Source organism: Hemicordylus capensis, chromosome 1, assembly GCF_027244095.1.
Source record: "Hemicordylus capensis ecotype Gifberg chromosome 1, rHemCap1.1.pri, whole genome shotgun sequence".
NCBI classification, from domain to species: domain Eukaryota; kingdom Metazoa; phylum Chordata; class Lepidosauria; order Squamata; family Cordylidae; genus Hemicordylus; species Hemicordylus capensis.
Window position 1 is genome coordinate 254,730 of NC_069657.1, and position 22,150 is coordinate 276,879.

Consider the following 22,150-nt stretch of genomic DNA (forward strand, 5'->3'; position numbering starts at 1 on the left):
GCGGCGGCGGCGGCGGCACCGCGAGAGCAGCCGCGCCCCCCAGCCCGGGCACAACCGCCCGCCGGGGAACAGGAGCCCTCCCGCTCCAGGGGGAGACCCACACCCGCCCCCCCCCGCGCGAGCCCGGCACTGCGCAGTCCGGCGTGGTGGTGGGGGGGAGGAGGAGGCGGAGGAGCGCCTGCAACCCCCCCCCCCCGCGGGGTCTGTCCGAGCTGGGGGGCGCCTCCTCCCTCGGGCTCCTCCCCCCCCGCAGGGAGGCTCGCCCGACGCCCCCCCCCCCCCCCGGAGGAGACCTTGCTCTTAAGGCGGATTTTTACATTTATGTCTCTGGTGTGATGTGACTTGACGGGTTTTACGGGTTTCTTGAATGTTTTAATGTTGCGTTCTGAACTGCCCAGACCACAATTTGTTCTGGGGTGGCAAACAAATAAAAGGTGGTGGTGCTGGTGTTGCACCTGATGGATTTCTGCCTGAAACATCCATACAAGGCGTCAGTTTCGACTCCTGGCGCCCCCAGAGCCATCCTGTGCTTGTCTTTGGTGGAATACAGGAGGGGCTGGCCATGGCCGCCTCCCGCACAGTTTCGTGAGATGAGGAGGCCTTTCAGCGTCTTCAGCCTCTATGGCTGCTGCTGCCCGATCGAGGGGTCTCCCATAGTCTGGGAAACACACCAGCGGGGGGGATTCGGACCGGCAACCTCATGCTGGCTAGGCAAGTCATTTCCGGCTGCAGCACTTGAGGTGGCACAGTGCTCCCCCCACCCAAGTCAGTATCTGCTTGGTCTTATCAGAGCTGTCCAGCCGATCCTTGTGGGCCGAGTGGTAGAGTTTGGCAAGACTCCGGCCCCTCGCAGAAGCCAACAGCCACTCCGTGAGGGGTTGGTTGGTGGTAGATTCTGGCAGCCTCCGCACTAGCTGTGACCCTTTCTCTGGCTGCTGCCACCCCGGAAATCCCAGCAGTTTCCAGCATGGTAACACTTTCGGAACACCTTGTTCAGAATACGCCGGGCAGAAGTAATTCGGGTGCACCTGAAACAAGCAATTGGGGAACCCACACCTTTCGAATTTCTGCCTAGACACATAATTAACACAACTCCTACTCTACAAATACTAAATCTCTCTAAACATTAACATAAAAACAGCCCTGCTGGATCAGGCCCAAGAATGCATGACATGCGCATGCAACGTGCGGCGGGTGCGCAGGCGCAGCAGCGGATGCACGCATGCTTGTTCCTTCCGGTATGTCCGGCTAACAACAGGGAGGAACGCCGCCAGCCCAAAAATCATTTCAAAAAAAGGGAGCGCCATTGGGGGGAAAGCGGTGGGAGGAGTAAGTGCGCCCCCCGCCCTTCAAGGGAGACCCCCGCCGGCCCCAGACTGCCTCCGCAGTTCCATACACATCCCGAGAAGGAGGGTGCTCCAGGCCCCTGATCCTCTGGGCTGCCCTCTTTCTTCTGCACCTTTCCCAGTTCTACAATGTCCTTTTTGGGATGTGGTGACCAGAATTGTACGCAGCACTCCAGATGTGGCCACACCATAGATTTGTATAAGGGCATTATAATTAGGGATGTGCCCGGACCGGTCCGGACCTGGGCGGTTCGGATGGGAGGGTTGCTTTAAGAGCGGGGGGAGGGTTTACTTACCCCTCCCGCCGCTTTCCCGCTCTGGCGCCTGTAATTTTAGTAGTAATTGGGGCGGCAGGATACCTCCCTGCCGCCCCTTCCCCTGTTTCGCTGTGAAAAGCTCCCAGGAGTCCTCTGTGTGTGCGCGCGTGCACGTAAGTAAACCCTCCCCCCCGCTCTTAAGGCAACCCCCCACCCCAGTGCCGGACGGCAGTTTGGCGGTTTCGTGCACACCCCTAATTATAATATTAGCCGTTTTATGTTCCATCCCCTTCCTAATGATCCCTATCATGGAATTTGCCTTTTTCACAGCTGCCGCACATTGAATAGACACTTTCAAGGAGGTGTCCACCACCACCCCAAGATCCCTCTCCTGGTCCGTCACCGACAGCTCAGATCCCAACAGCGTATACTTGAAGTTGGGGTTTTTTGCCCCAATGCGCATCACTTGACACTTGCCGACATGGAACTGCATTTGCCATTTTGTCGCCCACTCCCCCAGTTTGGAGAGATCCTTTGGGAGCTGCTCACAATCTGTTTTGGATTTCCCTACCCGGAAGAGTTTGGTATCATCAGCAAATTTGGCCGCCTCGCTGCTTACCCCTGCTTCTAGATCATTTATGAATCAATTAAAAAGCACCGGTCCCAGAACAGATCCCTGGGGGACCCCACTTCTTCCTTCCCTCTCTCTATAAAATCATGCATGGTGTGGAGAAAGTGGATAGAGAGAAATTCTTCTCCCTCTCCCATAACACTAGAATCAGGGGTCACTCCATGAAATTGATTGCCAGGAGCTCTAGGACCAACAAACAGAAGTACTTTTTCACGCAACACATAATCAACTTGTGGAATTTTCTGCCACAAGATGTGGTGACAGCCAACAACCTGGATGGCTTTAAGGGGGGGTTGGATAACTTCGTGGAGGAGAGGTCTATTGACAGCTACTAGTCGGAGGGCTGTGGGCCACCTCCAGCCTCAACGGCAGGATGCCTCTGAGTCCCAGTTGCAGGGGAGTGACAGCAGGAGGGAGGGCAGGCCCTCAAACAGCTGCCTGTAGGCTTCCAGCGGCATCTGGTGGGCCACTGTGTGAAACAGGATGCTTGACTAGATGAGCCTCCTTGGGCCTGATCCAGCTGGGCTGTTCTTATGTTCTTACCTACCCTCTGTTTCCTGTCTTTCAGCCAGTTAGCAATCCACACATGTACCTGTCCCCTTATCCCATGACTGCTAAGTTTCCTCAGGAGCCTTTGATGAGGAACTTTGTCAAAAGCTTTTTGGAAGTCCAGGGAGACTGTGTCAACTGGATCACCTTGATCCACACACTTGTTGACACTCTCAAAGAACTCCCAAAAGGTTGGTGAGGCCAGATTTACCTTTGCGGAAGCCATGCTGGTTCTCTCCAGATTGGTAAAGGGGGGAAGTGATTGAAGAGAACTGGCTGGCTGGAGATTGCATCATCTGCTTGAATGTGATGTTCATGGTGCATCTCTCAATTTTTTTTATATTGGAGATATCATGAGTAGAACATGGTGGGATGCAATTAAAACAGTCATTGGGTGGTGGTGGTGGTGGGTGCTTTACTGAATGTGGAAGCAAACTGAGGAAATTGACCACATGTAGCCATTCACATTGATTGCAAATAATAAATATAGGACAGATAAGCGTTAAAGGTAATAAAATTTGGAAGACTGGAAGGTATCATTGATGTATACTAAGCAAGCCTGATTTGGAAACAGGTCTTCTTTCTCTAAAGTGCAGTCCTTCAAAAAGTGAGCCTGTCCATGGTGTCCCCCAGGACTCCATATTGTCTCCACTGCTCTTTAACATCTACAAGGCTCCACTGGGAGAGATCATCAGGAGGTTTGGTGGAGGCTATTATCATGATGCTGATGAGGAAATGGCATCTCTTCCCTAAACGCCTGCCTGGAGGCAGTAATGGGCTGGATGAGGGATGACAAACTGTGCTTGGATCTAAATAAGATGGTAGAGGTACTAATGGTGGAGTGTTAAGACACAAGAGAAGAGATGGTTTAGAGCTGCTGCCTGTTCTGGATGGGGTTACGCTCCCCCCTGCCCCCCCCCCCACAGGTACTCGCCTGGGGGTGGTCCCGGAGGAGAGCTGGGCTGTCAGGACCCCCAGCAGGGTCCGCCTTGGCTGCATCATGCGGAGGGGAGCCTTGCTGGGTGAGCACCGGCCCACCTCGCGGGGCTGTCGGGAGAGATGGCGGCGGGAGGGGGAGCGCCGCCCCGCTCGCACGCGCACCGCGGCGGGGGCGGGGTGCGGGCTGGCGAGGGTCAGTGCCGCCCCGCCCCGCTGCAGCCCAGCGGCTTCCTCCTCCTGCTGCTTCTCCTGCTCCTGCCTGGGAAAGGTGAGTCAGGCTCGCTCCAGCTGGGGAGGATTCAGCCGCCGCCCGCCGCGACGCTCGGCCGGCCTCGGGCGCAGGTGGGAGCCCCCCCCCCTCCTCCTCCTCCCCCCGCCCCCGAAGAAGCGGGGGAGTCTCCTCCGCCCCGGCCGGGCAGCTGCGGCTCCTGCTGGGGGTGGCGGCCGCCGCCCGTCCCGCGGAGCAGCAGCAGCAGCAGCAGGTGGGCGCGGGCGGCGGGGCGGGCTCCTCGCTCCTCCCGGCGGCGGCGGCGGCGTTTCTCCCGGCGGGCGAGCAGTCGGCGCCCCTCAGCTCAGCTGTGCCCCCCCCAGCATCGGGGAGCCGCCGCCGCCGCCGCGGGCCGGGGGGGGGTCTCCGTGGCCCCCTCGCCCCTCCCCCGCCGCTTGGGGGCTCTGCCCGCGCGGCAGGTGCCAGGGCAGGCGGAGCAACCCCCCCCCCCCACGCCCCGTGGCCGGCGCCCAGCCCAGCCCAGCCCAGCCCAGCCGAGCCGCCTGGGAGGGAGGGAGGGGGGGAGGGAGGGGGGGTCTCTGCAGGGCAAGCTCTCCCCCCCCCGCCGGCGCCTGCTGCTGCTGCTGGGCAAGCTGGAGGTTGCCGCCTCCCGCGTGCGCCCCTCTGGCGGCTGCGGGGTGAGGAGGGGGCTGCGGGCGGGGGGGGGGGGGCCGCGGTGGAGGCGGAGGCGGCACTCCCGGGTGCCCCCGGCCAGGCTGGCTGTCGTTGCGCGGTGGTGGTGTGTGAAGCGCATGCGCGGCCTGGCACGTGCTACACACCCACCCTCCAAAGAGTCTGCGACCCAGAAATGGCGTCCACATCCTCGGCCCCCCCCCATCAATGAAGGGCGGAGGCCTCCCCCCTCATTACCCTCCAGGAGTCCTATACTGGCTTTTATTCCAAGGGGGGGGGGAGGCTTCAAGCCTTGGGTGCAAAACCCCACCCAGAGAGAGGGGGGGGGGAGTCCCAGAGTCCCACACTCCGTTCCGGGGCGGGGCTTGCAGGCCCATGGGGCACGTGGATGGCCCAGAGCCCCAGAACCCCCCCAGCTGCCTCCGCCCTCCGGAAAGGGAGGGAGGGAGGGAGGGCGGGCAGCCATGAGGGGGGGTCTCTGGCCTGGAGCTCCTGGCCCCCTCAGAGGTGCTGCTGCTGCTGCTGCTGCTGCTGGGTTAGCCTGGGGGGGGCTGTCTGTGTGCAGTTGACCCCCCCCCCGGACTGCTGCTGGGCCTTCAGAGCACCTGCAGCCCCCCTGAGAAGAAGGCTGGCTGAAAGAAGACCGCTCTGCCTGGGGGGGGGGTGTATGGCGGGGCGGGGCTGGAGGCAGCCAGTGGGGTGGCCGTGGGGCAACTGTCTGCCAGGCACGGACTGCTCTTTGCTGCGAAGGGTGTGCCCGGTGTGGAGGGGGCAGCCGCCCACCGCCCGTGAGGACAGGCTCGCCCAGGGGCCTGGTGGGCGGCCTCCTCCCCACTGCAGCCGCCTTGCCGCCTCTCTGCCCTGGAGGCTGAGGACGGGCGGCGGCGGCAGCAGCAGCAGGAGGGAGCTGGCCCGGCAGGGCCCACCGTGGCCTTAATCCCGTTAGCCCTGCAGATCGAATCCGCTCCCTCCCCAGCCCCTCTGGCGAGCACCAGCCTCTCTGTGTGTGTGTGTGTGTGTGTGTGTCTCGTGCGTCCGTGTCGGGCCAGGGTGACGCGGCTGCTCCCCCCCCACCCGCCCCCAGAGCGGCTGCTGCGCTTGGCCCTGAACTGGGCGCGGCCCTGCCTAGGAAGGGTCCCCGCGGAGGAGCCCTGGCCGGATTGGGAGCCACCCCCCCACCCCCCGCCAAGGGGCCGTGACTCTTTGCAGATGCGGCTCTTTAGGAAGCATCTCTTGGGCAGAACCCATCGGGAGGCTACAGGGAATATGTTAACCTTTTGCAACCGGGCTCTGCATTCATTCATTCACTAAGAGTTAAAAACAAGGTACCGTAAGGGAAGCCTCTGCTGTAGGCCCTCATCTTGAGTCCTGACTGGTTATGCACGAGGAGGACTTGGCAGAGGAGAGGCTGCTCTGGTGGGAGCCCGCCTGACTTGTCCCCTTAGCTAAGCAGGCTCTGCCCTGGTGGCATCTGAGTGGGAGACTCCATGTGTGAGCACTGCAAGGCCGTCCCCCTCAGGGGATGATGGAGCCTCTCTGGGAAGAGCAGAAGGTTCCCAGTCCCCTCCCTGGCGGCAGCATCTCCAAGAGAGGCTCCTCCTGCCTGCAACCCTGGAGGAGCCGCTGCCAGTCTGTGTGGACAATCCTGAGCGAGATGGACCCAGGGTCTGACTCAGTCTAGGGCAGCTTCAGGGGCGTAGCTATAATTGAGCAAAAGGGTTCAAAGAACACGGGCCCCCAGTTCCTGAGGGGCCCCCAGGTCCACCCCTCCCTGTTTTCTTCATGATCTCTCTCCCTCTGTGGGGCCGCTAGAAAGAGGGATGAACCCTGGCCCCCTCTCCCCTAGCGGCGCCACTGGGCAGCTTCCTACGACTTTAGTCCCATTGGATGCCCTTCAGCTTTTCCAGACTGCAGAACCTACCGTCTGTGTATTTGATTTGCTTAGCCGGCATGGGGGCCTGGGTTTGGCGGCAGAACCCTCGCGAGAGGTGGTGAGAGTTCCCGGCATGCTTGGGCGGGAAACGCCTGCTGGGGCTGAGTGAGAGGAGTGGAGGGGGGGGGGGCGGACATTTGGAGCTGTTGGGGCTTGGACATGAGGGAGTTTGGCGGCAGCAGGGCCAGAAGGGAGGCGCCACCCGTGCTCAGCGAGGGGCCGCTGGGGCTTGGGATGGTTCGGCTGCAGCAGGCGCCGAGAGTGGGCCGAACGGAGGGAAGAGGTTGGCCCGCTCTGGGAGCGCCGGAGGGTGGAGAGCAGAAGGGAGGGGAGGACCTGCGTCGCCCCGGCAGACGGCTGGGCCTGAGGGAGAGGGGTGGGCAGGCGACCTCGGGGGCGGCGGCAGAAGGCGGCGGGGCTGCGCCTGGCAGCTGCAGGCGGGTCTCTGGAAGGAGGGGAGCGCCTGGCCCACCTTCAGGGTGCCGACAGTTGAGGACGGTAACGGCGGCCAGCCGTGCTGGAGCTAGAGGGCTGCCACTGACCAGACGTCGGTCTGGGAAATGGGCCCCGGAGGGAGGAGGAGAGGAACGGAAGGGGAGGGGGGAGCAGGAGGGAGGGGGGCAGAGAGAGCGGGGCAGGAGAGTGGGGGGCAGGAGGGAGCAGCAAGGGGCCGTTCCCATCTCCGAAGCCGCCTTTCGTGTTTTATTGCTGCCTTACAGCCCTATAACGTCACATCTGCGTTGCAAAAAAAGAGGGGGGTGGGGAGCTGTGTTTGCCCGTTGTCGGAGGCAACGGATTTCCGCTGCGGTTTTAAATCGGCACCACAAAATGTCGCAGTTCGCACCACTCTTTGCAGTGCAAAACTCACTGTCTGGAAACCACCCAGGGGGAGTGCAGCGTTCCCCCCCCCAACCCCAAGCATCCCCCCCCCCACCGTGTGGCTGCACAGCTCCTGGGAACGTGAGCTGCTAGCTAAGAAAAAGGAGCATCCCAGACCCGACAGGCCTGGCGGCCCAAAGACCGGCCTCTCCGTTCTCAGCACGCCACTGGGAAGGACGCGCCGTGGCTGCCCTCGAGGCCGCCCTCCTCCCAAGGTCTGGGAGCTGGCCAAGTGCAGCCTCCAAGTCAGCCTCCCACAGTCGCCCCGCCTTTTCTTTTTGGTGGCTTGCCAGCTGTCCTTGGCCACACGCTGGCCGGGTACATACACAACCAGCGTTTTCTGCCCATCCGAGCCGGACACGGACACGGGAAACTGCCACGTACCGAGTCGGATCATAGGTCCGTCTAGCTCTACCCAGACTGGCAGCGGCTTCTCCCAAGTGGCAGGCGTCTCTCCCGGCCCTCTCTTGGAGGTGCTGCCAGGGATCGGTTCTCCCAGCTCAGTCTTCCGAGCCCAGCAGCACGTGATGATGTCGGGGCTGAAGCAAGACCTTGCCGGCCACGCTGTCACCCCCGGCAGACCTGCTGACACTCTCCCGGAGTGTCCTCGAGCTGCGTGTGTGTGTGTGTGTGGGGGGGGGTTCATCTCCCCTGCCTCTCTGCACAGACGCCCAAACCACGAGGGCAGTTCAGCACCGTTGGCCGCCTCTTTGGCCTCCATGCGCCTAGTGGCCTTTCTCCCCCCCCCACTCCCCTTTGAAGGCCTCCCACTTCCTCAGGCAGCCCCTGGTGGCCTTGGCCCTGAGCACCAGCAGCCCTACGGACCATTAGGGGCATTGGGGGCAGAGACAGCCAGGGCGCCCCCCTTCCGACCAGGCGCTCACTACTCCCCTTCCATTCTCCCCCCCCCCCGAGAGAGACCTCCGTCTCTTCTCGCCTTCCCCCAGCGAGGCAGGATGGGTCTTCTCTCTCTCCCTGATGGGTTTCCTACACATGCGACTTTTCTGCAGAGACTTTGACTTGGCTGCGCTCCCTTCCCGGTGCACTTCGGCTGCAGCTGGGGCGGAGGAGGTCGGCTCCTTCCCCTCTGAGCTCTCCCACCTTCCCCAATGAGCCCCCTCCTGGCTCTTGGCTCCGCCTCTCCCAGGGCCATCCCAGGCCTCAGAGGCTCCGCCTCGCTGCCACTGCTTGCTTGGCTGCTGCTGCTGCTGCACAGGCATCTAGTGGCCGCCCGCTGCCCCGGCCGGCTGCCTCCTTCCCATAGCTTGGCCAACACCGGCGCTCGCTCTGGCCGGGCCTGTCCTTGCTGCTCCGTGGTGGGCCTGAGTGGGGTGTCAGGACCCTGCAGCGCTCCCATGTCCCCCGGTGGTGGTTCCCTCTTTCCAGGCGGGTGGCGTGCCCTGGTGGGAGGGGCGGGCGGGGTCTCTGGATTCCTGCACACGCTGCCCCTCTGTGCTCATGTATGATGTCTGCATTAGTTGTGGAGCTGTGGACCGTCTTCTGCCAGTCATGTAATGCATGATCTCGGGATCTTCACTGGCAAGTGAATGAGCTTCAGCGCCACACACCACACCTCTGTTTCAGCCCCTTTGGGGTTGGGCTGAATCCTACCCGAGACGTACTGCAGTTGCCAGGCTTAATGAAGCTGACCTGGTGTGGTGGTTGCTGCCTTGGTTCTGGCGGCTCAAATCCTGGCTTCTCCAAGTCCAGATGCTTCTCATTGCAAACACCAGATCTGACATTCTGTGAGGGGCTGGTTTCGTCTGTCCAGTCTGCAGAACTATGCCCTGCCTCTGACTGTTTTTCGGACACTTTTGCCTTTCTAGGTCAATTGAACTTGCAAGAGGAAACAAAACTGAAGTCTCCAAAGAGAAACAGGGTCTTCTCTCTTATCCTGATTGACTTGCAATGGGATGGCATAGAAGCACCATTGGGGGTCCGTTCATTTTGGGGTGGCTTTCTACCTTCTGTCACATTTGTATTTAATAACACAAATATAACTGGTGAGCGGCCATACTTGTGGATATAGGTATTGTGTGCCAGAGTGGTGCAGGTAAGAGTGTGACAACAATGGTGTAGCTGGGAATGCCGCGGTTTGCTTCTTTACACGCACGTACACTGCCGGGGGTAGAAATCTACCCCCAAATCTGGATGGGGGGAGGGTCAAGTGTATTCTGTCAGAGAGGGCTTGTCAAAGTTCAACACAATCCTCAAGTTGATTTGGTAAAAATCAGACAAATAAATTAGGGAAAGAACACAGGGTAAATTACTTTTTAAAAATCATGTTTTTAAAAATTACAACTGGATCTTTGATTTAAACCAGGGTTATGGTTGTTTTTTTAATTGCATGAGTAAAATACTATAACATGGTTAAAATTTTAATTTGAAATTTGACCTCAAGACTTGACTACAGCAATGTGCTCTACGTGGGGCTGCCTTTGTAGTCTGGAAACTGCAGCTGGTACACACGGCCATGTGCTTAAATCTGGAGCGTGTCTCTTACCCCTTGTGATGAGTGTTTGGTTGTGATTTCTTTTGTTTTGAGTGCTGAAGACCTCTTGTTTTAAAACGGAAGCCCCTGATCCACACATTAAGCCCCCGCAAGAGTGAGAATTTGAGGGTGGTTGGCGTGCCGCTCCCTCGAGGGTCTCCCCCCCGCTGCTCCTTCCCGGCTTCCTCAGCCTTTCCAGAGGCGACATCCCCGTTCCCCAGCCCTCCAGGGTCCTGACGGCTTTCCTCCCATCCTCTGGCAGCCTCGGGCAGACCCCTGCTGGGCACAGCATGGAGGATTCCCCCGCCAGGAGCCCGCGCCCGGTGGGCCTGACCTCCATGGTGGCAGCGTCGCAGGTCCTGGGCCTTGCTGTGATCATCCTGATGGGGGCCTGGATGGGCCAGTATCGAGGCGGCATTGCTTGGGAGAGCGAGACCTTGCAGTTCAACGTCCACCCGCTGTGCATGGTCATCGGGATGGTCTTTCTCCAAGGAGACGGTAAGCAGCGCCCAGGCCTGGGGCGGGTGTGGGGTCCTTGTCCCTGTGACTGCCTTTGCAGTGGCGCCCGGGGGCAGCTGGGCATCGGGCTGGTGGCAGAGGGCCGTCTGGCCGGCTGAGCAAGCAGCCATCCCGTGGCCAAAGCAGCAGGGCCACCGGTTTGAAAAGAACCGCTTCTTTTTAGGACAGCCGAGAAGATGCTTCCCCCGTGTACACCTGTCTGGCACGTATGCTCATCCCAAGGACAAACCGGTGGTTGCTGTGCAACCTTGGAAATGTTTTTTCCTTCTTAAGTTTTTATTCGATTTTACAATAACTTTTACATTCAATTACATTCACTTCCTAACTCTACACCTAAGTAAATATTGACTTCCCGCTTACCTAGCTGCGCGGTTCACAATAACTGTACATATAAACCATGGCTAGAATAATTCAAGACATACATACTCCACACTACTACTTGATTCTACGCAACCCGACCTGCTGCTATTACTGTATTTCATATCCTACTGAAAAGTCCATATTGGGAAAATAATCCTTTAAATAAAGCAAAAAGGGTTCCCCGTCTTCTTTAAAGCAGTCAAAATTATCTTCTCTTATAAATGTTGTGAGCTTTGACATCTCTGCATATTCCAAAATTTGTATCAGCCAGTCTTCTTTCGAGGGCATTTTAGTGTCTTTCCACTTTTGCACATAAACTATCCTGACCGCTGTGGTTGCATACATTAAAAATGTTAAATTTCTTCTAGGAAGCTCTCCTTCTGTTATTCCCAGCAGGAAGGACTCTGGCCATTTGAAAAATGTCATTTTGAAAATTTTCTTTCTTCAGTTCATTATATATCATATCCCCAAAGGCCTTTGCCCTCCTGCACGACCACCACATATGCAGGAAAGTTCCTTCACATTCTCCACATTTCCAGCATTTGTTTGAAACATTTTTATACACCAACGCTAGTCTTTTCGGTCTCAAATGCCACCTATACATCATCTTACCTTGAAACTGAGTGAGCACAAGAACGGACCCACAACAAAGTTGCCCCATCTCCCTGGTGTGCCCGTGGCTGAGCCCGGCGAAAAGGCAACCAGCCCCCAAGACAGGGGGCCCATTCAAAAGAGGCTCTTGGCTCATAGGCAAGGCCCCCCTCTCATTTGGGCCTCTCTTTCTTTCGGGGGTGGGGGGGTGCTTAGTCCCAGCTCCTTTTCGAAGCCCCCTCAGAAGCACCACACCGTGAAGCAGCTGGTGAGAAAACAAGAGTGTTGGGCCCCTGGTTGGGTGGGGGCAGAGGTGCTCAGTCCCAACTCCCTTTCCTCCCGAGAAACATCAAACTGTGACATCGGGGTGGGAACAAAATAATTTTACACATCTTCCCCCCAGAAGCAGAGAGTTCTTCAAGCGGATCGCTGTGCCATTCTTTTTCCCCAGTCCCTCCTCTCCCATCGCCACAGAGTTCCATTTGCTCTACCCATCTCCCTGCCTGTTAAACTGCACTCTGAGTTGAACATTCTATCCCACTGATGTATGGTGGGGGGCGGGGGACGACAGTTTTTGAGGGGTTTTTCTGTAGAAGACTGACATATCTGTGGGTCACCCTGAGTCTGCTGGCACCTTCCACTTGTCCACAGGTGCTGTGGTTCTCTGTCCATGGGACTCTTATTTCAGCACTTTTGGAAATGGTATATAGATGTGTTAATATTTTAAAAGTTAACCATTTTAGGTAAGATTTCTGTAAATGTGAACTATTCACTGAGTAGCTCTTCTTCTCTTTGGTTTTTATCCTGGAACACCAGACTCAGCCTGCAGATTTTGTTGAAAAATCAAATTTAAAAATGGGGAGTGGTGGTGGGGGCAGGGGGGGGGAGGCAAAGCAACAGCTGCAGGAAAGTTGCCTGGCAAAGTTCATTGTGCAGAGCAGGGTCAGCCCCCCAGCCTCACAGGCCCTGCCCTGCCACCTTGGGCCTCGGAGATGAGAGGACTCTGAGTGACTGAGAGCCTGCAGGAGCCTGGGGGGCGGGGGGGGGGGCGAGAGGATGCTCAGGCTTTGAATGGGAGGGTTTGGGGTTAGGCCGGGTTGCTTCCGTGTCGGCACGGCAGGGCTTGAGCGTCCCGGGTGCCAGGGAGCCATGGCAGCGGGAGGTTGAACCAAGGGGCCTGGAGACGAGCTCTTGCCCCTTGCCTGGCTCCTCCGTGTGGGGCTTGGCTTCAAGGTCCCAAGAGAACTGGTCCCGGCCGGCCGGGCAACGCGGACGATGAAAAGACACCCTCTCGGATAGGCTGCCGGGCATCCCGAGGACTGTCCGTGGGTTCAAAAATGCCCGGTCAGTCCTTCTGAAAGGGAGGCCGTGAGGGAGGCTCTGGGCGAGCCCGGAATCACCGGGCCAAAGAGGGACTTGGTCGCCCGGGAGTCCGCAGAGAAGCCCAGCGTGGCTCTTGGGCTGGCCGGCCTGGGCGGAGGGGGGCCCCACGGCCAGAGCGGGGGGGGGAGGCAGGAGGAGCCAAGCAGACGCTGGCGGGAGGGAGCTTGTGGGACGGAAGGGCCACCCCATGCCCCCCCCCCCAGCCGGCAGGCTCTGCTCCCAGCCCTCCTCCCTGCCGGGGACTGAGCTCCTGCGCACACGAAGCAGGGGCTCTTCCCCGGGCTGGAGCGGGGCCAGAGAGCCCTGCCGGGCCCTGCGCGGTGCCTGGAGCTGGCAGGCGGCTGTCCAAAGCCCCCCCCCCGCAGAAGGCAGCCCGTCGCCTGCCAGGGGCTCTTTGGTCCAGGAGATCCCTGGCCGGGCCCGGAGCCTCCTCCTGGGCTCCCTTGTGGTCCTTCCAGCCCGTTGGCCCAGAGAGCAGCCCCTTCTCCCTCCTGGCCAGAGCAGCCCCCGCCTGGCCGCTCCAGCGATGGGCCAGTGCGAGGCGCTGGGGCTGGGTGGGGGCCGAGGGGCCAGGCGGGGCCACCTGCAGTCCAGCCAGACTCCTCCGCCTCCCGCTTCTCCATCTCCCCTTAAGATGCCAGCATTTCCAGGAGGAGAGTGAGGAACTGGGGTGAGTCCCGAGGAAGAGGAGTCTGGGGAGGGGGGACCCCGGGGGGGGGGCTTCAGCCACACACACCCCTCCCGAATCCCTGCTGGGGGCTTCCGCCGTGCCTGAGATGCTGGTCAGCAAAGTGTCTGGGCGAGGCGCAGGGGCGTAACTAGGTTGGAGTGGGCCCTGAGACAAGAGTCTTAAATGCCCCCCCCCAAGAAATTTTTTAATAATAGTAATAATAATAATAATTCGATTTCTATACCGCCCTTCCAAAAATGGCTCAGGGTGGTTTACAAAGAGAAAAAGGTGCCTCTTTGCCCAGTTAGCAGGGGACTTTTATTCTCACATTTCTGTCCTGATTCAAAACATACAAAAAACAGATGTACAAAATTGAGCAAATGAGAAGACACTAGAAACACTAATTATTAAAATGGGCCCCTCGCTGCAGATTAGCAAAGGAGACTTTCAACCATGCTGGGTGAGCCTATGTTTGTTTTCTTAGAATTCTGAACCAATTCAGTCAAGTTCGATTCCAGGAGGTTTTTCACAAGAGGCTTTGCAAGCCCTTGAACACACCTCTCCTCCTCCTCCTCCTCTGGACCGATGGAGGTGCTGCATTCACAGGTGGGCCAGACTGACCCTAAGGGGGGACAACATAAAAGCACAACACATGCGTCACAGTTCTCACTCATGTCTCAGTTCTCACTCAGACCTGGGTTGCAAAACAACTTGAACAGAAGTGTATTTATGAATGAATGAATGAATGAATGAATACATAAATAAATTTATTCCAGAAGTTTTTGTAATTTCCTGCCATGAAACAAGCCACTGATAGGGCTTTTTAGAGGGTTTTTTTTAAGCCAGCAAATTTTCCAATCAGTTTTAAATTAAATATTCAGAGACTTCTCAGTCTCCCCCCCCCCCACATCAAAGCCCTATGGCAAGCAGATCCCTATATAGCGGGTGGGGGGATGTAACCACAAAAAGGAATTCCTGTTCTCCCTGGCCAAGGCTGAGCTGTCTGGCCTGGGCAGAAGAGGGTCTGCTGCAGGGAGCTGTAGTGGCCACTCTGACTGCCAGCCTCCTTCCTGGGGCTTGCCAGCCTACTTGAGTTCAGGCTTCACGGAGGCCTACACGGCCCACCCGCCGGTCAGCTGAGAGGCGCCCGGGAGGAAAGCAGCTGGGCTGCTGCTGGGATTTCGACCAGGAGGGCCAGCAGGAGAGAGGAGGGCAAACAGGGCAAGGGCTGAAGGGCCTTGGGGCTGGGCAGGGGGCAATGGGGAGTCACGTGAGGTGTCTCTGGGGGGCCCCTCCAGGCAGTGGGGCCCCCAGGCAACTGCCTCCCCCTGCCTAATGGTAGTTACGCCCCTGGCGAGGCACCTCCTCCTGCCTCCCCCCCCACCGGTTAAATGGTGACCCACATGCTCCACTTTCCAAGGTCGCTGCTGCCTCCTTTGCTCCAGCTGGGCAGGGCAAGCGGCCGCCCCCCCCCCCCCCCCGGGCAGCAGCAGGAGACCCGGCCCGGCCCCCAGGGCTTCTGCCCCCCACCCCCCGAAGAAGAAGAAGAAGAAGAAGAAGACTCTCCCTCAGGAGACACACGCCAGCCAAACCGAGCCCAGGGGCCCACCCCACACCCCAGTCGGGCTCGGTCTTGCGGATTCTAGCTTATCTCGAGGCGTTTCTGGATTTCTGAGATGCTGGTTTTAAGCTGCTTTTTCTGAAAATAGGAGAGTCATTAGCGTGAGGAGAGGCTCTCTTCAGAAATGCAGACCCATCTCTGCAGGAGCTCTCCCCCCCCCCCCATTTTATACCCCGCTCTTCCTCCAAGGTGCTCAGAGCTCATACTTGAGTTTCTGCTCACAACAACCCTGCGAAGTAGGTTAGGCGGAGAGAGAAGTGACTGGCCCAGAGTCACCCAGCAAGTCTCACGAGGCTGGATGGGGATTTGAACTCGGGCCTCCCTGGTCCTAGTCCGGCACTCTAACCACTACACCGCGCTGGCGCTCTCTCAAGCAAAACCAAGAGCAGAGGGGAGGGGCTGCTTCCCTCCATGCTTCGAAGTGGCTTCACGCCGTTTAGACTGGAGCCGAGTGCGAATAATAACTCCCAGGCGGGCTCCTGCAGGGGGAGGTGGCTGCTGCTGCTGCTGCTGCTGCTGGAGGGGAGCTGTGTGGGGCTTTCTCCTCCCCTCTGGACAGCTGGCTGCTCCGGCGAGTGACATGATGGCAGAAGCACGTTGAGTTGGGGCCCCTTCCCAGCCCTTGGCAAGGGAGGGGGCTGCCTGTCCCCCCCCCGCTGTCTCACCCCCCTCCCCCCCTCTTTTCCAGCCCTTTTGGTGTACCGAGTCTTCAGGAACGAGAGCAAGCGCTCCAGCAAGATCCTGCACGGGCTGCTCCACGCCCTCGCCCTGGTCCTTGCGCTGGTCGGTAAGTCCAAAGCCCGCCTGCCCGTCCCCGAGTGGCCATGCCCTTGACGCTTGCGGGGGGGAGGGGGGTCTTGCTGGGTCCTTGAGAGCCCCCCCCCCGCAGCTGGGCAGGGGTGAAGAATGTGCTCGGCACAAGTGACAAGGCGTCCCCCAGCCCAGAAGCCGGACCTCGGGCAGCAGGCAGCTCATCTGACCCCCCCCCCCACGCCCCACGGCTCCCTTGGTCTGTTCCCCCGGAGGAGGAGAAGCCCAGCCACACCGGCCCTGGGGGCAGCTCACACTGCTCCGGCAGTGGGCACTTCCTGTAGCTATCCTGGGGGTGGGAGGGGGGGAGACAGAATGCACTGGCAGGTAGATACATACATACAGTATGCCCCTAGAAAGGTAGATGCCAAACAGGCCATCCGTGGGGTGGGGTGGGGGGAAGAGCTGCCTCCTCCGCCCGTCCCTCTGGCTCCTACCAGCAGGCTCAGTTGACTTCCTTCCCTGTTGAAGCCTGGGGAAATTGGGCCTAGCGCCCCCCCCCCACCCCACGGTGCAAGCCAGCCTGGAGCACAGATCTGGCTGCCCCAGTTTTGGAGGTGCGTGGGGATGGATTGTGATGAGGGAGGCAAGCTGGAGACTCACTGGAGGGGGCCCTCTCTCCCTCCTTCCCTGCCCCCTTGCAGGCCTGGTTGCCGTCTTCCAGTCCCACCAGCGCCAAGGGATTCCGGACATGTACAGCCTGCACAGCTGGTGTGGGGTGGCGGCGGTCGGCTGCTACTTCATCCAGGTGAGGCCCAGGAGTGGGCGGGGGAGGCTTCTTGGCCGCCTTTCAGGGCTCTCTGTGTGTGCCCCAGCCCCAGGGAGCAGCTGTGCAAAGTGGCGGGTGGAGGGGTTCGGAGGGGTTCGGAGGGTCCCACCACCTTCCAGTGTCTCTGGCCAGCTGTCAGTCGGCGCGAAAGGAGACCCCAACAGAAATCCAGGACCGTGGGCAAAGAATGTGGGGGTCGGGGTGTGTGGGGTGGGAAGGGGGAGCATTTACCCGTCCGCTGACAGCAGCAAAACACTTGTATCAGGTGGTCACCGGAGCCCTCCAGGGCAATTTTTGTCTCCGCAATGGCAAGCAAAGGCCTCCTGTGAGTGGCGCATCGGTCTTGATTTCCCGATAGCCAGACACCTGCCTGCGCTCGGGCGGTTCTCCCCGCCCTGGCCTCCCTCCTCAGCCCCCCATCCCCCCCCAGACGGACAGGCTGACCTCCTCCTCGTTCTAGAATGGCTGTCATGTCACGTGGGGGCCGAGTGTGGGAGGTAGGAATGTGCACGGATCGGTTCGGAGGCCATTCTAAAGGCCTCCAGACCGGTCCGGTCACGGGGTGGTTTTGGTGCGGGTGGGGAGTTTGGGGGGTTCCATCAAGGGCGGGGGGGGGGCTTTACTTACCCCTCCCGCGCTTTCCACACACTGCAGCTGTAATTATTCTAATAATCGCTCCTCCGTTGGCGGCTCCTCCGATGGCTCCTCCAGTTAAAAAAATGGCCGCCCCCTTGTAGTCCCGGCCCCCTGCTGCTGCCGCCCCCTTGAAACCCCCTCCCGCCCCCTTGAAGCCCCCTCCCGCCCCCTTAAATCTCGCCCTGGGCGTGCGCAGAAGCCTTCCTAAAGTCATTTGCAGCCTGAGCCCGGCAGGGAAGGGGGCGGGAGGATATCTCCCCGCCGCTCGCCTCTGAAGTTATCGATCGGGGCCCAGGGCGAGATTTAAGGGGGCGGGAGGGGGCTTCAAGGGGGCGGGAGGGGGTTTCAAGGGGGCGGCAGCAGCAGGGGGCCGGGACTACAAGGGGGCGGCCATTTTTTTAACTGGAGGAGCCATCGGAGGAGCCGCCAACAGAGGAGCGATTATTAGAATAATTACAGCTGCAGTGTGTGGAAAGCGCGGGAGGGGTAAGTAAAGCCCCCCCGCCCTTGATGGAACCCCCCACCCCAGTGCCGGACCGCAGCTCTGCGGTTCCGTGCACACCCCTAGTGGGAGGCCCCCTCCCGCCACCTCTGACCTCGCAGGCTTGCTGTCTGTCCACTTGCCCTCCAGAAAAGCAGAGCGGTGCCTTGGGGAGGCCACCCTGGGAGGACTTGCTGTTGGGCGTGATGCTCCCCAAAGGAAAGCGGGACTCTCTGTGGGTGTCAGAGCGACTCCGGCCGGCTGGCCCCTCTGCCCGGTCAGGCACACCTCTGCATGCCTGGTGGGCCCGCTGGGGAGGGGTCTGTCTGTGGGCCTTGCCATGGCTACTTGCAGGGGCCTGACGGCGACGGTCCCACCACCCATGGGGCCCTGCCCTCCTGTGGCCGCCCTTCCTTCTGGCGCCTGGGGGGGGGGCGCTGTGCTTGGCGCAGGCAGGGTGGCCTCCGGGGCCGCAGCCTTTGCTTGTGGGCGGTCTCCCGGGGGTGGGGGCGCCAGGGAGAGGATGTCTGGTGCCCCCCCCGGCTGCTGGAGGCAGGTGGGACGTGGGTGGCTGACAGCTGAGGCCGCCTCCCCTCCCTCCCTCCCTCCCTCCCAGAGGTGTAACTATGGGGGGGCAGGGGGGGCACGTGCCCCGGGCACCATCTTTTCTGGTCACGTGGGGGGCGCCACCTTGACCATTTTTTTTAATTTTTTTTTAATTTTTTTGTTAATACAAATGTTTCCTGCTCAGTGCAGCAGTGCTGCAGCAGTCAAGGGAGCGCGTCGGTGCCCCCTTCCCCACGAGCGGTCCCTTCCGCGCCGCCCCCATTGCTTTGCTGGCGCCTGGCACCAGTCAGTGGCCTGGCTTGGCGGCGGCGGGCGCTTGTGAGGAAAAACCTAAGTATAATGTAGTATGTTGGGGGGGGGCGCGGTGGGGCACCATTTCAGTGCTTGCCCCGGGCGCCGTTTTCCCTAGTTACGCCTCTGCTCCCTCCCTCCCTCCCTCCTTCCTTCCTAGTGGCTGCTGGGCTTGGGCTTGTTCCTCTTCCCTGGCGCCTCCCTCCCGCTCCGCAGCCGGTACAAAGCCCAGCACGTCTTCTTCGGCGTCTTCCTCCTGCTCCTCTCTCTTGCCACGGCCCTGCTGGGGATCCTGGAGCTGCTCCTCTTCAAGATCCGGCAAGTGATGCTCCCTCCCCCTCCTCGGCTGAAGCCAAACCTTCGGGGCTCGGAGCAGGTGGGGCGGGAGGAGCCGGTGACTGGCCGTGCGGGGGGCCGAGTCAAGAGCCCTCCCTCCGGATTGCTTTGGATCGGGTGCCCTGCCTTGCTGGCCAACTCGGCACACGAACGGAGCCCCTCCCCGAGATGCAAGAAGCACCTGGCTGGCCTCTCTGGGCCTCTTGGGGGGGGGAGCAGGTGAAAGCCCCCCCCCCCCCGCGGAGCACTCCCTGGAGAAGACCCTTCCTTGCACTCTTGCTGCCGCCCGCCCCTCGGGGGAGGAGCACGGCCTGTGCGTGCCGCTCAGGACTGCTCCTCTCGCCTTCCTCCCTGCACATCTCCTGCCTGCTCTGTCTCCGCAGCTGGCCAGGCAGCTCAGTGGCTGGTTAGGGTGAGGCCTCCAGCCCGCCGAGGGGCTCCCGCTCGGCCCCGGTGGGAGGCAGGCAGGCCGGCCGGCCGGCGGTGGCTTTTCTCGGCTGGCTGGCTGGCTGCTGTGCTGTTGGCTTTGCCCTTGTGGCCCCAGTGTGGGTGCCACTTCCTTCCGCTGGGTGATGATGTGGCTGGCTTGGGTGTCCCTGTGTGCGTCTCCAGGCTCGGGTCACCCTGTTCTGCGAGGAGCCCTTCCCGCCCACGGCCTCTCCTCGCTGCCTCTCCGCTGTCTTCATCGAGCCCTGCGCCTGCCACTCGAGCAGGGCCCTCGGAAGCACCAGCAGGCCACGCAGCCCCTTCCCCAGGGCCGCCAGCAGCAGCAGCAGCAGGCGGCCACCTTGGCCCTCCAGCCGCTGTGGAGCTGCAGCTGCCCACATGGAGGGGACCCCGAAGGGCCACCGTAAGCAGCCGAGCCGCCCTGTGGCAAGGGCCTCCTCCGGCAGGACCCCTCCCGCCTGCACAGGCCCTGGCTAGCAGCCAGTTTTCAAGCTTGCCCCTCTGCGAGCCGAGCCCAGAGGCTGGTGGGCTCCTGGGACTGCAGCCACAGAAGCCTTTCCCATTGTCCACGCAGAGGGCCTTGCATTCCTGCTGCGGGGGGGGGGGGGTGGCCCCTGGCGGGCTTGCCCTTGAGGCGCACGGGCCCTCTGGGGCTTAAGACACTCGCTTGCAAGCCCGGGAAGGGTTCGGGTGCGGATGCCGGCAGGCCTGACGCTGCGCTCTCTCCCCCTGCAGGGACGGCTACAGCAACTTTGTCTCCGAAGGAGTCCTTGCCAACATCCTGGGCCTCCTGCTGGTCGCCTTTGGGGCAGTGATGGGCTACATCTTGACCCGGGACGAGTGGAGGAGGCCCCCCCTAGCCGAGGAGCTGGCCCTCTCCATGGACTTCAAGAACCTCACGGAAGACGAGAGCCCCGTGAGCCCCCACTAGCGCCCCTCCACACCTCTGAGCCTCACCGGGGTGGGGGGGGGATCGCTGCGCGTCTTCGTGTGGTTGTGTCTGGCTTGTCTTGTGGCATCTGGCTGCCACCTTCCCTGCTCCTCGTGTGTCACCCCCTGCCCTGCCCCCCCCCCACGGGACCACTTTTCTTTCCATGCAGTTTCCTTGGGTAGACGCTAAGGAACTCCGCGTGATGAGCAGGGAGGGGGCAGCCACTTCTCCAGCCGGGGGGAGGGCGAGTGTCCTCGGCCCTGGGGCTAGCGGGGGGGGGGGTGTCTTGTACCCTCTTGGGGAGACTCGGCTGGCGTGAGGAGATGCTCCTCGGGAGCCCACTTTTAGCTCCTCAGTCCTCATTGGCTGACTGGTAACTGGACTTCTCTACCTGTTACCAGAAGAGGCGATTCAGGTGCTGAGAGGGCAGAGCAAACCCTCTCCAACTTGAAATCCTGCTGGCCTAGATGGGCCAATCAAAGTGAATTCTGTGTGCCCCTCCCCTCCCTAATGCGCACACGCACGTGTGTACACACACACACACACACACACACACCCTCTCTCTGGTTTTATGTACTGAGGGATTCTTGCCGAGTTTCTCCCTTTTATTTCCACAGCAGTGGCCAAAGTGAATGCAGGGGGAGAGAGACCCGCAAGTGCAGGGATCCTTCCATTCAGTGCCACCTCTTCCTTGAGCAGCAGCGAGTTGGTGGAGGCTTTGGGGCTCTCCGTTCCACACCTGGCCTTAGTGGGGGGAGGTATGCCCGAAAGCCCCGGACCCTCCTCTTTTCTCGGGTTTTGATGGAGGTCTTTCTTTGGATGCTGACAACTTGCCTGGGAAGCACAAGCTGTTCTGGGAGCGATGGGTGGTGCTCTGATGGACGCCCCTGCTCTGCCCATTGTGCAACAGTCAGGACACCCTTCGGTGGTTCTTTGGGGAAGGCAGGGAGTGGGGCAGGAAGGGCTCCTTCGGGCTTTTCGGAGATGTGCCATGTGCCAAAGGCAGGCGACTGAACTAGCTCCAGAAGCATCCGAGGCCATCGTGGAGGTAAAGGCCGGATCGGGGGCTTCATGAGGAGGCTTTGGCTAAAGGGTGAGAAGTGGTTTGATTGAAGCCTTGCAGGGCACCCAAATGCTCAACATTAACAGTCCATGTGAAAATATTCATTTTCCACGCAACTGCTTGTATTCAAGACTTTGTTCTCTGCAAGCAGCACAAATTGCATACTATAAAAATAACTTATAAAATCAAAGGGGGATAATCCAGTTCCTATAAATAAACACTGACCTAAATATGCCTTAACACCAAATTAACTTTTTCTTTTACTGCCCAGTATGTATATTGTGTTTGGTGGAGTTCAATAAATATTTACAGCAAGTGCTGACTCTGTCCTGAGTTGTTTGCAGAGTAAAGGTCTGTGCGGCTGGAGCAGGACGGGGCCCAGGTGACATTCCCGGGAGGGCCGAGTGTCCGCCTTGTTCCTCTCCCGCAGACTAGAGGGTTGGCTGTTAAACAGGTATTTGCCGTTCCACTAGCAGGAGTGATTCTGATCAGAAGTGGCGGGTGGGGGTGGGGTCGCTGCTGCTGCTGTATCTTTGCCGCAGGTCTGGAGACCCCCACACGCCCCCCTCCCCGAAGGGCAGCACTGATTCCTCGGAGGCTGGCAGACCTTGGAGGTCCAAGTCACGGCCCTCCTTGGCTGTGTCCAGACACTCTTAACTGGGGAGGAAGCTTGGATTTGCTTTTGCTGGAGGGTCATCTTTGCTTCTCCCTGCCGTCTCTCCCATAAAAAAGAGAGCGATTATTCAGCC

The 22,150-nt window shown here is 60.1% G+C and overlaps 2 protein-coding genes across 5 annotated transcripts; one reads left to right on the forward strand and one right to left on the reverse strand.

The window, feature by feature from the left end:
- Positions 1–288: 288 nt before the first annotated feature.
- LOC128338400 (basic salivary proline-rich protein 1-like) lies at positions 289–5,000 on the reverse strand. Its single transcript, XM_053280772.1, has 3 exons — positions 4,971–5,000; positions 3,718–4,761; positions 289–1,028 (listed from the first exon to the last, which is right to left on the reverse strand). The coding sequence occupies exons 1-3, from the start codon at positions 4,998–5,000 to the stop codon at positions 717–719; spliced, it is 1,386 nt and encodes a 461-aa protein (XP_053136747.1). The 3' UTR covers positions 289–716.
- LOC128340012 (transmembrane ascorbate-dependent reductase CYB561) lies at positions 3,862–21,716 on the forward strand. Of its 4 annotated transcripts, none has more exons than XM_053284613.1 (6): positions 3,862–3,990; positions 10,189–10,424; positions 15,759–15,857; positions 16,525–16,628; positions 18,785–18,942; positions 20,143–21,716. In XM_053284613.1, exons 2-6 carry the CDS (start codon positions 10,217–10,219, stop codon positions 20,336–20,338), a joined length of 765 nt encoding a protein of 254 aa, XP_053140588.1. In that variant the 5' UTR covers positions 3,862–3,990; positions 10,189–10,216; the 3' UTR covers positions 20,339–21,716. The 4 variants fall into 4 exon arrangements, with proteins under 4 accessions (XP_053140588.1, XP_053140590.1, XP_053140589.1 ...); XM_053284615.1 differs by having other exon boundaries at positions 3,980–4,064; XM_053284614.1 differs by lacking the exon at positions 3,862–3,990 and adding an exon at positions 4,109–4,204.
- Positions 21,717–22,150: the final 434 nt, after the last annotated feature.

What these genes read in the sequence shown, in the direction of transcription:
- LOC128338400 (XM_053280772.1), bottom strand. Translation starts at nt 5,000, where the DNA reads ATGGGCCTGCAAGCCCCGCCCCGGAACGGA. An exon ending in AAGCCCCGCCCCGGAACGGA is followed by an intron (nt 4,762 to 4,970) that starts GTGTGGGACTCT and finishes GTGGGTGTGTAG; the next exon opens with CACGTGCCAGGCCGCGCATG. An exon ending in TCCTCCGGGACCACCCCCAG is followed by an intron (nt 1,029 to 3,717) that starts GCGAGTACCTGT and finishes TGCTTGTTTCAG; the next exon opens with GTGCACCCGAATTACTTCTG.
- LOC128340012 (XM_053284611.1), top strand. Translation starts at nt 5,088, where the DNA reads ATGAGGGGGGGTCTCTGGCCTGGAGCTCCTGGCCCCCTCAGAGGTGCT. An exon ending in TCGGCTGCTACTTCATCCAG is followed by an intron (nt 16,629 to 18,784) that starts GTGAGGCCCAGG and finishes CTTCCTTCCTAG; the next exon opens with TGGCTGCTGGGCTTGGGCTT. An exon ending in CTGCTCCTCTTCAAGATCCG is followed by an intron (nt 18,943 to 20,142) that starts GCAAGTGATGCT and finishes CTCCCCCTGCAG; the next exon opens with GGACGGCTACAGCAACTTTG.